Source organism: Photinus pyralis, unplaced genomic scaffold, assembly GCF_008802855.1.
Source record: "Photinus pyralis isolate 1611_PpyrPB1 unplaced genomic scaffold, Ppyr1.3 Ppyr1.4_LG2, whole genome shotgun sequence".
Taxonomy (NCBI): Eukaryota; Metazoa; Arthropoda; class Insecta; order Coleoptera; family Lampyridae; genus Photinus; species Photinus pyralis.
This window is the reverse complement of record NW_022170403.1, coordinates 50,640,205-50,653,230: the sequence shown is the minus strand read 5'-3', so window position 1 is coordinate 50,653,230 and position 13,026 is coordinate 50,640,205. Positions and strand designations below refer to the sequence as shown.

The 13,026-nt window shown below is 40.5% G+C and overlaps 1 protein-coding gene across 1 annotated transcript; it reads left to right on the top strand.

Moving 5' to 3' along the window:
* The first annotated feature begins 5,406 nt into the window (after positions 1–5,406).
* On the top strand, positions 5,407–12,331 carry LOC116162809 (fibril-forming collagen alpha chain-like). Its single transcript, XM_031476524.1, has 20 exons — positions 5,407–5,521; positions 5,646–5,850; positions 5,897–6,175; positions 6,222–6,661; positions 6,715–7,020; positions 7,074–7,128; positions 7,182–7,235; positions 7,289–7,476; positions 8,260–8,476; positions 8,577–8,827; positions 8,885–9,046; positions 9,111–9,308; positions 9,360–9,666; positions 9,722–9,954; positions 10,008–10,277; positions 10,351–10,566; positions 10,621–11,311; positions 11,364–11,536; positions 11,594–11,815; positions 11,998–12,331. The coding sequence occupies exons 2-20, from the start codon at positions 5,658–5,660 to the stop codon at positions 12,142–12,144; spliced, it is 4,602 nt and encodes a 1,533-aa protein (XP_031332384.1). The 5' UTR covers positions 5,407–5,521; positions 5,646–5,657; the 3' UTR covers positions 12,145–12,331.
* The last annotated feature ends 695 nt before the right edge of the window (positions 12,332–13,026 follow it).

Genomic DNA, 13,026 nt, shown 5'->3' with positions numbered 1-13,026 from the left:
GCAGTACGAAATAAAATTAAGTTCAGAAGGTAATACAGTGCTGTTTCTATGGAAAAGACCTCTATTGTTGCTATTATTTGCGTTTAAATTTTATTCAGAATTGTCTTACCTCGAAAAATTGTAAATAACAAATTTATTATTTAAAAGTTGCTTTAAATGATCTAAAACGTCGACATTTGAGGAAATTTTAACATAAAAAGCAACGATCGCAATAGCCACCAAGCTCGAGATAGAAATCTACAAATTTTATAATTGCTTTTCCTAGTTTTAGAGTAATTTTAATGGTTAACGAAGCTTGTTTCTAAAAATTTACTCGATCATTGTTTTTCCAGTTTGAAAACCTCTATAATTTAAAATTTACCATGTTAAGAGTCTTCTGTACCCACTGCACCCAATGTAAATTTCCATAAGAGCACCCGCCATAAAAACTAGTTGTTTTTCAAAAAAAAATTTTTTTTAAGAACTATTTTATAAATTTAGACCTTTATCTACAAAATGTTCGGACTATTTTTTTTAAAGTGTATAGCAACTGAATATCGATTGTTTAAAGGTTAGCTGTTTTGCGCCGATTATTGCGCTAATCTAATTTTCTTACTCTAATTTTTTTACTCGCGATCAAGACGATTTATGGAAAAAGTAAACCGACAGTTTTTTAGATAAGTTCCTTCTAAACATTACCCCAAAAAATGAAATCATATTTTTTGTAAATAAAGTCTGTATCTTGGCGGGCGGTAAATCAACAATTTCAGTGTAACAAGTGGCGCCGCTGCTCAGTGTCGGCGGAATCTAACTAAGGACCAAGACAGGAGTTGACAAAGCAAAAATACCATCTTGTCTCTTGCAACTATAATCGTCTATATACTATAATAATGTAAAAAAGTTGCGCTTGGGTAAAGAAGACTCTTAATAGCATTTTTCTTTATTCCCACTGTGTGTTTCTGTATTGTTCTTCATACTTTTTCTTTCATCCTCTCGCCAGGGCATATTATACGTAATTTACATTGTCTAAGTAAACCTTGCAACTTGTCATCTTTTTCTTTTCTTTTTGGTTGTTTTCGTGGTAAACCTTGCAACTTGTCATCTTTTTCTTTTCTTTTTGGTTGTTTTCGTGGTTAGGTGGAAGATCAGCAAGAGGAGCTGTCTCCCAATGCTGAACCTCGCCACAGGTTTCTTTACCTTAATTGAAATTTTTGTTTTACATTTTGTTTTACATTTACTTTATATATTTATGCAAGGTAATGAAATAAAGGCATTTATTATTTATTATTATTAATATAACTGATATAAGAAAGGTCCTGGTACCCCCTATCCTAAATAATAATATAATAATAAATTAATAATACGCGGTTACTCCCCTTAAATTTGTGTGTAACAATAGAAATATAAAGAAAAGTTAACTTCAGGGAAAGGGACTACATTCAGCGCACAAAACGCTGTTCTTCCATGTAGCCCCCATACAAAATATAACTTGACCTTTTTTAAGTAGTATTAGTACTTTTAGCTAGTACTATTTTAAATTTTTTATGTATTTGAGTGACAAGTATTCGAATACTTTTCAAAGTATTCGAATACTTTTTATAGTACTTATTCGAATACCTTTGAAAGTTTTCAAATACTTCTGAAAGTATTCGAAAACATTCTAAAGTATTTGAATACCTTTCAAAGTATTTGTATTTAGTATTTGGTTGTGCTGGACGTAAAAGTATTTAGTATTCAAATACTTTTTGAAAGTATTCTGCCCAGCTCTGTTAACGACCCTCGAAATCGTTTATAATTTTGTATTGCTGTCTGTCTGTCCGTGTTCACGATAACTTTGTGTAGAGACGTCCGATCGCTTAGAAAATTGATACACATGTTCTTCAGGATATAAGAAGGTCTAGGAAGGACTAACGGGCCAAAAAGTTACATCCCAAAAACTGCCCAAACCTCCAAAAAGGGCTTCTTTTATGATTCTTGTTCATGAATGTCCGGTTTTATGCGTTAAAAATATTCTTTAAACCTCATCAGGTAACTATGCAGTTTAAAAAAATTGCGCATGCGCAACCCAACTCTTGTATTTGCGCAATCTCAATTTTTTAATCTGTTAAGATATTTAAATGAAATTTTATACGTTGTTTCGCCGCATCCTGCTCTCGTATCCACCGCTACTGGACCAGCTGACGGGTTGTTCTCGTAACTCGCTAGTTGGCATCTGACCACAGTATTCAAATCAGTCGGCATGAAATGAGTTGATCAAAAATGCCCCTGGCTCACGGACTATCACTGGTCCAGCCGCCAACACGAAATCTAAAACTTTACTTTTTCACACGCACTCTTGGGCACTCCTTCTGGCTCGGCTTCTAACATGGAACTACCCAAACCCTGCTCAAAAACACCCTTCCCTTTTCGTTCACATTCCGTTCAAGAACGTTCAAAAACCAACCAATCAGAAAATCATACCCACCTTCTGATTGGCTAACCATCCTGAACTACTAAACGATTTAGTTGTAATTATTATTATTATTATTATTATTATTATTACCTACTTTTCCAGTCGATCTAAGGGGCGTATTAACATTTCGTCCTTGAAAAACGACAAAATTATCGTTAACACTATCGTTACAGACTTAAAAAAGCGCTGTACAACATTTGGTGTTTTCTTTACAAAGAGCCATAAGTTTTTTTAGTCGTGACTCTTGGCGTATATTAAACATTTCAATTCAATTCATTATTCAATTCAATATTTATTTATTATCTCTGACAATGTGAGCCATTGCATGAGATACCTACGTCAAATGTACACAGTATAAACATATAACTCCACAATTTAAAATACTAGAACACGTTAAAATAATTACAGAAAAACTAGTTTTTCTAGAATTTACTAGAACTAGAATTTAAAATTTACATATTTGCTATAAATAGGTTTTAAGCCAGGGGTAGGCAACGGTCATCCCGGCGATTCCCATCCCGGCATCGATTTCCCGACGACAAGCCATCCCGGTTCTTTATGTTAAAAAAAACAAAAGAGAGATGAGGTTGGACAGACGGCGTTAGGAAAGTGTGCATTGCCAGGATAATCGATGCCGGGAAAGCAATAGTCGCCGAGATAGATCGTCGCCTGGATAGTAATGGTCGCCGCGATGAGTTGTCGCCCGGAAATCGGTGCCGGGGTGTACGTCGCCGGGATTTACATCGCCGGGACGGGATGCACCGGGCAAACCTTTCCTACAAAAAGACCACGTAATAATGTTATTGGTTTAGCAGCGAGAGTCGTATTATAATCGTAAACCCTTTCGGACCTGGTGAAATTAGAAAATTTTTCACAGTTTTTCAATTCCAAAAATAAAATAATTGCAAGAAACTTTTCCAAAACTCAACCATCGAACGTGATTACCATATTCTAAATCTTTCAAAAATGAAATCAACGTACGAAGATTTAATCCTCTCGATAAATAAAATCAACAGTAGGTATTACTTGCCCAACAGTTTTGGATAACTCTTAGCTGGATACTGCAGTAAATAATTTTTTTTATTTTGCCTTTATTTTTGAGTGGGCGAGGTTTCAGCCAAGGCTGCTCTACCAACCCAACCCACTATACATTTACAAATATCCATGCCCGGATCCAGATTCGAACCAGGGACCCTTTAGCACCACAGTTCAGCTTTAACTGAACTGCGCCACACGGGCCGTTCTGAAAATTGTGACCTAATAATAGGTACATTTCACCGAAGTGCACTAAATCTGACAAGCGTAAAGGGCTTTAAATGCTACGTTTACCAAGTATTAGGCAAATAGAAAAGCCTTTAGGGATCGCGCATATGTCTTCTGATGTATGTTCCTTTAGTTAGATCCCCAAAAAGATGGGAATTTTGGTAATATTTCTTTGATACATTACGTTTAAGGATATTATACAGGGTCTCTATTAAAGATGGAACCAAAGCTCTAACGCGCGATCTGTTTGAGATGTAGACATATATGTATGAAAATTAGAACGCTTTCGTTTGAAATTAATTCATATATTTTGAGGCTAAAAGAATTTTTTTGACATCATGATTTTTAAGAGCGACCGCCATCTGGAATTTTTTAAATGGCAGCATAGGTCATAGCATAGGCAATCGCGCATTCTAAAACCTTGCGCCAAAACTCTCAAACAGTTTGAGCCTGAGACCAAAGAATAAGAAATGGTTAATAATAGGTATAGATCCTATTAAGAATTTACCTTAACAAGAAAATAAAGACAATGGAACCAGAAACTGTCGCTCAAACATTTTACTTGCACTTTGTAATATCAACAAGTAGAGATTAATTTAAACAGCATGATTCTATTTTTTGTCTATCTTGATTTATACGACGTCTCAACCCATTCATGACTTCCTCTCCATGGCGTAGTGGACACCTTCGGCTGCTGCACTATATTTTGATGCTGCGCGCCTATGGGCTATGCCTATGCTATGCTTTTCGAAAGCTTTTGAAATCGTTAAAAACTACGTGTATAACTACTACTCTGCGAATTCTCCCTTCGGGTTTTATCTAAAGTTTCTTCTTTTTAAATCCATGGTTTGCGTAAATACCGTAAAAAAAGCACAGCGTGCTCCGAAATTCTCATTTTAGAAAATTCTTCGAAACTTCTTCTTCTACTTGAAATGGAAACCCCCTTTTTTCTTTTCAACCCCACCCCCCGGATGTTTTTACAAGTTTTCGAAAACTAATTATATTACAAATAACATAAATCGAACATCGAACAACATAAGTAGAACGCAGGGAAAGGCGGAAGGAAATAGTTTTAGCTGTTTTAGTTTTAGCTACTCGGTTGTTGTAGAGATTTTTGAGTAATTGAACCAAGGGGTTTTTGTTACATTTTTGACTGTAGCGTATCTTTCAGTACAATATAATTCGTTTTTGTTTTTGAAAATTAAAAATCTTCAAATGGTTGAGCATATTTTAGATTTGTTCCACGTTTTAAAAAACCATCCATGTATAGGAAATAGGGATGTAATTAAATTTTCCTTACCTTTCAATCTTGAATCACACGTGGGATGCTGGCCCATCATCTTTTTCTTAAGCGTTAATTTGATTGATTGATTTGGTGCATTTAAGTGAATAATTTTAGTGCACATTTTGTGTGCAATTTTATGTCTAACTTACGCCTTCCTATACCTAGACCACAATTTTATAAACTTATCTACTAATAAAAAATTTCATATTATCGCCTAATCTGCCAGAATAATTATACTAAATTTTTATATTTGAAATCATTACATAACCGCAATATCAAATCAGTCTTATATCCACAAATGCAAAAGTTCACAACTTTATTAAAGTTAAGGAAGTACATATGGAACAATTATTGAACTTAATAGATCCCCTCCGCAGTTGCAAATGTTAATATAAAAACGAAAGACATGACGCTGGTGTCGTACAGACGATCCCTAGCCCAGATTCGGGCAACCGGGAGATGAGGGCAGCTTAGCCCCAAAAGGATTTGTTGTGTTCACCTTAATAAGAGTGAAATTGTGTTATTTATAGTTGGACATTTAGGTAAGTTTGCTTCTTCTTAAATCTGAATGTAAAGCTTTCGTAATCTTTTTTGCATGTTGTATTTTGTTGTTTAATCAGCGCATTCAATTTTTAACATTTTAAACGCGTTTAATGAAAACTGCAGGTACTTATTATAATGGGGAATGTGAAAATTATATGGGCTCTCTTCGTGGCGTTCATGTTTTTACGAACAACTGCGGAAGCGCGTGTTCGAAAAGCAAAACTAACTCCACAAACTGCCGGAATACAAAATCCTCCTGGACAAGGAAATTACAACGATTATGAAGAATATGAGGATTATAATTATGAAGAATACGACGAAAAGAAAGGTGTCTATTTAATAAAAATGATTGCCCATACTTAAATAAATTTTAGGACAACCACCTGACGAACGACCAAAGCCTCGTCCCGTGCCTACTACCACACAACGGTATGAACAGCCTCCCGATGAAGTACCAGAACCCATACCTACAGTTCCAGTACCTGTTCCTGTTCCAACTACAACTATAAAACCAACCCCATCGCCAGATTGTCAACAGGACGGGCAAGTTTACCGTGACGGACAAAAATGGAAATCAAGCGCTTGTACTACTTGTACCTGTTATGTAGGACAGATTTCTTGCCAGACAGATCCAAATTGTGGAAAACCACCAGGTAAGCAAGTGTAATAAGTGGTTTAAGCTTTAAAATTGGATTGCAGTTACAAAGCCTCCTACAAAACCACCAGTGACAACATCATATGAAGCTTCCCCAACTGATTCGTTTCCTGGCCCAATAGGCGACCTTGGTTATCCAGGTGTACCTGGTTATCCTGGTGATATCGGCGAACCAGGTTACCCTGGCATGCCTGGAGCACCTGGCCCACCTGGACCTCCCGGTCCGTCACCAGATCTATCTCACTACTATGCACAGATGTCACAATCTCAGGCTGGACAAGATAAAGGACCGTCGTATCCCGAATCATTCCATTTTATGCAGGCGCAAGTAGGACCTGTCGGTGCCCGTGGCGTACCAGGGCCACCAGGTCCCATTGGTCCCCAGGGATTTCAAGGTGCGCGGGGTGACGTGGGAGAACAAGGTCCTCCCGGTCCATCAGGTATGCCAGGAGCTCGTGGATTGCCAGGATTACCCGGAAAAGATGTAAGACCTGCTTTCTTCTCTAACATTTATCTAACGTCTACAAATGTTAAAAGGGAGAAAATGGAGAAGATGGTGAAGCTGGAGCTATTGGAGCGGCAGGTCCAATTGGTCCTAGAGGCTTACCGGGAATGCCTGGTTTGCCAGGTGTAAAAGGCCATAGAGGTTTCCCCGGGTTAGATGGCGCGAAGGGAGAGCAAGGTCAGGGAGGTGAAAAAGGAAGCGCAGGTCCCGCCGGACCTATTGGTCCACATGGCGCTATTGGAAACGCAGGACCTCGCGGTGAGCGTGGTAGGGAAGGTCCACCAGGTCCTCCTGGTTTAAGAGGAGTCGATGGGATTCCTGGACCACCGGGACAACCAGTAAATTTACTTCAACTTACTTGTAAAGTTACTTAACTGTGATTGTTTTGTAGGGCGCAATTGGCAAATCCGGTGCACCTGGATTCCCTGGTAGTGCTGGAAACAAGGGTATGTAATTAATGCAACCTTATGCTAATTTTGTACTATATTGGCTATTGTAGGTGATCAAGGAGCTTACGGTCCCAAAGGTAGTCAAGGATTGCAAGGACCACGGGGTACGCAATACTCTTTCTAATAATTGGCACTTATAACCATGTAACTATTATAGGTGAACCAGGCCGACCTGGCCAACCTGGAGAATCAGGACAACCTGGTCCAGCTGGAAAAGATGGATACCCTGGAGAAAAGGGTATTCCCGGATCTGCTGGGTTAGCTGGAGCACCTGGTTTCCCTGGAGCACGGGGTGCACCCGGTGTGGCTGGTAGTCCAGGAGAAGTTGGTCCCAAAGGTCTTCCCGTAAGTATGACAAGAAAATAGCATATGTTTTTAAACCAGTAATGAGAGTTATTCTGTGAAACATGCAAATATCTCAAATTAAACAGAAAATGCAAAATAACGGATCACCAATCAAATCATCCCACCTTGACTTGCAAAAGATTGGTTTGTTGTTATTTACATGCGTTAGGAAGAGATGGTTGTTGATCTCTATCTGTTGTAAAAAAAAAGGTGGGTTTGTTTTCAGGCGTACTTGTTTAATAGCGGTACAGCTCGTATTTTTACTTATTCTTACGCCTAATACTTTAGTATTTTTTCCTCGAGAGCAACTTTTTAAACCTTTGATTTTTTCTTCAGAATATTAAGACCCTTTTGAAGAGGGTTTTTGTCTTTCTTCCTGTCGCATCAATATGTAATGTTGGGTTTATTATAATTTTCATATTGTCTTCTGGTCATTTTTGGATACCTACCAACTGCGAAATTATGCGATTAACCAAAAAGGCAAAAACTGATATGTAAATCTTGTCCGTGAACTTCAAGATTATATTGCCTTGGTCGTAAGGTTTCTTGGGGGCAATTTTTTGTGCTATGATCTGAATTACCTAGAAAACATAAATCCCCATACAATATCTCCTTGTTATCGTTTTTAACAGGAAGCCTGAAGACTTTCATTGACTAATACATCATTTTACTTTGACAACGATTAAAACTGAAAAGGGGGTGTTGTTTGCAACTTGGCCAACTTCATCAACATTGTGCCTGCCTTAATACCTACACTTTTTGATAATATTACATTAATTTCAGGGAATGCCTGGAGAACGTGGTTATAAGGGTGAAGGTGGTATGAAAGGAGAAGGCGGTGCAGCAGGAGCAAGAGGTGCTCCAGGACCGTCTGGTGCCGAAGGTAAACGGGGCAAACGAGGAATGCGAGGTCCAACGGGACCAAGTGGTGCTGCAGGTGAACGGGGCGCTTCTGGTGCTAGAGGTTTACCAGGACCAGATGGAGCCATCGGTCCTAAAGGTTCGTTTACTATTATCCTTTTCTTTATGTAAGCAAAACAAAAATGTCTTTTTATAAGTCATTATAATGTTATTGCATTTCAAATAAAAATAAATGTTAGGACCGCCCGGTGACCGTGGCGGTGTTGGCGCACAGGGAGCGAAAGGTCCTCAAGGAGATATTGGTAGACCTGGATTGCCCGGAATGCAAGGGGAGAGAGGTTTAGCAGGAAAAACCGGACCTCCTGGTAAAACAGGAAATGCCGGTGAACGTGGTCCGCCTGGTGCTGATGGCAAGGCCGGTGAGCAAGGTGTACAAGGAATACAAGGATTGCCGGGTCCAATAGGTGCTCCCGGAGAGAAAGGACCTGCGGTAATTTAACTATTCTTTTTCCCCTGAGCATGTTAATAAGCTCCAATGCAACAACAGGGAGAGTCAGGAAAAGATGGCGAACCTGGCGCACATGGAGCAATAGGACCGCGTGGTGATCCAGGAAAAGACGGTGCTATTGGCCACCCGGGACCTCCAGGACCATCTGGGCACGATGGTGAACGAGGACAACCCGGTTCTCCTGGACCACGAGGTTTCCAAGTAAGTTTAGCGACGAAAATAGTGTTAGCGTAACAAGCCAAATTGACAACATTAATTATATTAGGGTTTACCTGGTGCTCCTGGAAATGCTGGTTTACAAGGTAAGGATGGTGACGTTGGTATGCCTGGACCACCTGGTCCTCCGGGAGCCGCTGGAAACAGAGGCGAAAGAGGTTTCCCGGGTGAAAGAGGAGGAGTTGGATTACCCGGACCATCGGGCGCACGAGGAGAAACAGGAGGACAAGGAAGCGACGGACCACCTGTAATAAATTTGAAGAAACAAACGAATAGAGACACTTACGATATATTTTAGGGTCCACAAGGACCTATTGGTGAAAAAGGGCATAGCGGTTTACCTGGTTTAGTTGGACTTCCCGGTTTACGGGGACCTACTGGCCCTCAAGGTGATAAAGGTGAAAGAGGATCTTACGGCGCACCCGGTCCCGAAGGACCTGCTGGAAGATTAGGAGAAAGAGGTCCACCGGGACCCGTCGGCCCTCAAGGGGCTCATGGGGAATCTGGGGAGAGGGGCGAACCTGGCGCACAGGGTGTACCAGGTGAACATGGTGCTGCAGGATCTCCCGGTGAACGAGGAAGCATAGGACCTCCTGGTGCACAAGGTATACATATGGCACCAACTTAAAAATCATATGCTAATCATATACCGTGGAATAGGATTCCCTGGACCACAAGGTTTGGTCGGGCTTCCCGGCGGTAAAGGAGAGCGAGGGGCTGGAGGTGCTAAAGGTTCTCAAGGAAACCCAGGTCACGCCGGCAAACCTGGAGACTCTGGACCACCTGGATTAACTGGTTTAACGGGACCAAAAGGAATGCGAGGAGAGCCTGGTGCTAGAGGAGAAGGTGGTCTAATGGGCGCCCCAGGTCGGCCAGGAGAACCTGGTGCTGCAGTAAGCTAAAAATAAATCGCTTTATATTCAGCCACGAAATTGTTTTATTTTAGGGACATCAAGGAAGTCCTGGACCTGCAGGACCTCAAGGATTACCTGGAATAAAAGGTAGTAGTGGTGATGTTGGGCGAGCAGGAAGTCCAGGAGCACAAGGATTGCCGGGGCCACCCGGATTAGATGGAGCTAAAGGTGACACTGGACACGAGGGTTCTCCAGGTCTCCATGGTCCACCAGGACCATCAGGGGCTGCGGGAGAAAGAGGTTTACCTGGTCTTCCGGGACCACCAGGACCGGCTGGACTTCGTGGACTTCGAGGACCTGCGGTAAGTAGTTTGGAAATTGATATCTTTAGGTTAATTTATCACATCGATTAATGTAAACAAATTTTTAATTTAGGGCGAAACAGGACCTGCTGGAAAAGCAGGAAATGAAGGCGCACCTGGTATGATGGGTTTAATGGGACCAGTAGGATTGCCTGGCGCACATGGAGAGCAGGGACCTGAAGGGCCACCTGGTAAAGCTGGACCTCCAGGATTAGCTGGTAGACCCGGTGACAAAGGTCCTGTAGGACCGGCAGGTCAAGCAGGATCTATTGGTCCTACTGGATTACCAGTAAGTTTCACCTTTAACTGAAAAGTTTTATAAAACTACATCTTGGTTTGATAGGGCCCACCTGGCTCTGCAGGAAGTCCCGGAGCCGCTGGAGAGCGAGGTCCTCGGGGCGAAACTGGACCAATGGGTGTGGAGGGTCCCCAAGGAGCAAGAGGCAAATCTGGTGCTCCCGGTGAAGCAGGATCGAAGGGAGATCGGGGTGATATGGGACCTATGGGGATGAAAGGTCACAGAGGTCTAATTGGTTTACAAGGAATGCCAGGGTTACCCGGTGTTGCTGGGGAAAGAGGAGGTATTGGTTCTCCTGGATTACCCGGAAAAGATGGTGATACCGGTCCAAGAGGCACCCCTGGCAGAGATGGAAACCCCGGTGCCCAAGGCTTATCGGGGCTGCCGGGAGAAAGAGGTTTATCTGGTGAAAATGGTCGCCCCGGTCCTCCTGGTCCACCAGGACCTCCTGGTCTTCCTGGACCTCCCGGAGAAGGTATGGGATACGATGCGGCTGCATTAGCGGCATTACTTGGGCAAGGGCCTCAAAGCCAAAAGGGACCGGATCCAATGGATGACGAGCCGATTCGCATTTTCGGAAAAGAAATGACAGACGAAGAGAGAAGGGAATTAGTTGTTAAGGCTTATGAACAATTGAAATCCTCATTTGAACGTTTCAAGAAGCCAAACGGCCAAAAATCTTCTCCCGGAAAAACATGCAGAGACATAGCTGCCGCATATCCCGATTCCGAAAGCGGTAAGGATTGTTAATTATTTTATGTAACATCGCTAAACTGTATTGACCTTAGGCGAATACTGGGTCGATCCCAACGACGGTGATATTCGAGATTCTATACTGGTTTATTGCGACATGAAAAAACGCGCAACTTGTCTTCTTCCCAAACCTGACAGATCCTCCGAAATTTCATACAAAGGACACGAACAAGAAGTATGGTTAAGCGAAATGGAAAACGGTATGAAGGTAAGCAGTACAATTATCAACCCTGAACGCCTCCTTTAACCGACAACAATGTTTTAGTTAACATACAAAGCGGATAACAATCAAATCACATTCTTACAATTATTATCTACACAAGCCCAACAAACCATCACGTATCACTGCAAGAATAGTGTAGCATATTACGATGAGCAGAAAAAAACGCATCGCAAGGGAGTCAAGCTTTTGAGCTGGAATGACGTTGAACTAACACCGCGAGGAAATCAAAGACTACGATACGAAGTACCAGTAGATGAATGCAAGGTAAGTGTTGATAACCTTTTTTTTTTTAAATTTGTGTTGACAACACCATTAATTTATTCATTCATTCAATGACCTCGTCCAGTAGGTACTCTTGCAGATTTGTCACAAAATGCGTCACTTTAACTGCTGATGGGAGAATACAATTTTCCCATTAATATCCTATGATTTTTATTTTTTTTTAGTCTCGACAAAACACTTGGGCCAGAACAGTATTAACGTACACTTCAGATAAAGCTACTCGACTACCAATTGCAGACATTGCGGTTAGAGATATCGGTCAACCTGATCAAGCATTCTGGGTTGAAATTGGACCGGTATGCTTTAGCTAAATCCTTCCAGATATATTACACATGAACCACTGTACAACCACATACCAGAAACTGCCATGCGTGTTCAATCAAATACCTAATATCTCAAAGTGTTTCTTTAGTCAGCCATGGAAATACTCTACAATTCCTAAATATGGTGCTATGATATTGAATGTAAATTTTAGAGAATAAATCCGCTAAAATGTGACTGTTTCTATTTTCTTAAAGCACCTAAAGGTATCTGCCTACAAGAATAAGCAAGTAGCGATGTTCTTCCGTTTGAATTGTCTATGTTGTGTGTTATTTTTTACTTTTTACTATCTGCGACATAAGTTTTCCAATAAATGGTTGGATGGTATTCTTTGATCCAAAAGTGTCGAGTTGAAAGTGAAATTATAAACCTGAAATCATAATAGGTAGCTACCTAGTAAAAGGGGATCGCATAGTTTGAGTTTGTTGTTTTTTGTGTGATTTAATAAACTTTTTTTATAAATTAATTGTGTTTTGTATACCAAAATGTTATATTTTTTATAATCTTCAATCTTTGGTTTTGAAGTTATTGCAGCATTGATACGGCATCACGTGTAGGTAAGTATGATTTTTTAGTTTGAAACGATTATTATTTTTAGTGCAAATGTCTCCTCAATTTATGTTTATGTTTTGATTACATGGTTATTAGTCATTCGTTTAAATTTTTGGTAATTATCTAATAGTTTGATGTTTTTATAAAAAATATGAACTTGTTGTATGTATAAACTAATACCATTGAATTTATAGCTATAAATTCAATGCTAATACTTTTCGCAAGGATGGGAGAACTACAATCAAAATAGTTGCGACATCTAAGGCTGTGATTGATCCCGAATCTCAACTGTAGGTTTGCATTTCCGACACCATGAACAA

What these genes read in the sequence shown, in the direction of transcription:
- LOC116162809 (XM_031476524.1), top strand. Translation starts at nt 5,658, where the DNA reads ATGGGGAATGTGAAAATTATATGGGCTCTCTTCGTGGCGTTCATGTTT. An exon ending in TGGAGCCATCGGTCCTAAAG is followed by an intron (nt 8,477 to 8,576) that starts GTTCGTTTACTA and finishes AATAAATGTTAG; the next exon opens with GACCGCCCGGTGACCGTGGC. An exon ending in CTGGACCACGAGGTTTCCAA is followed by an intron (nt 9,047 to 9,110) that starts GTAAGTTTAGCG and finishes TAATTATATTAG; the next exon opens with GGTTTACCTGGTGCTCCTGG.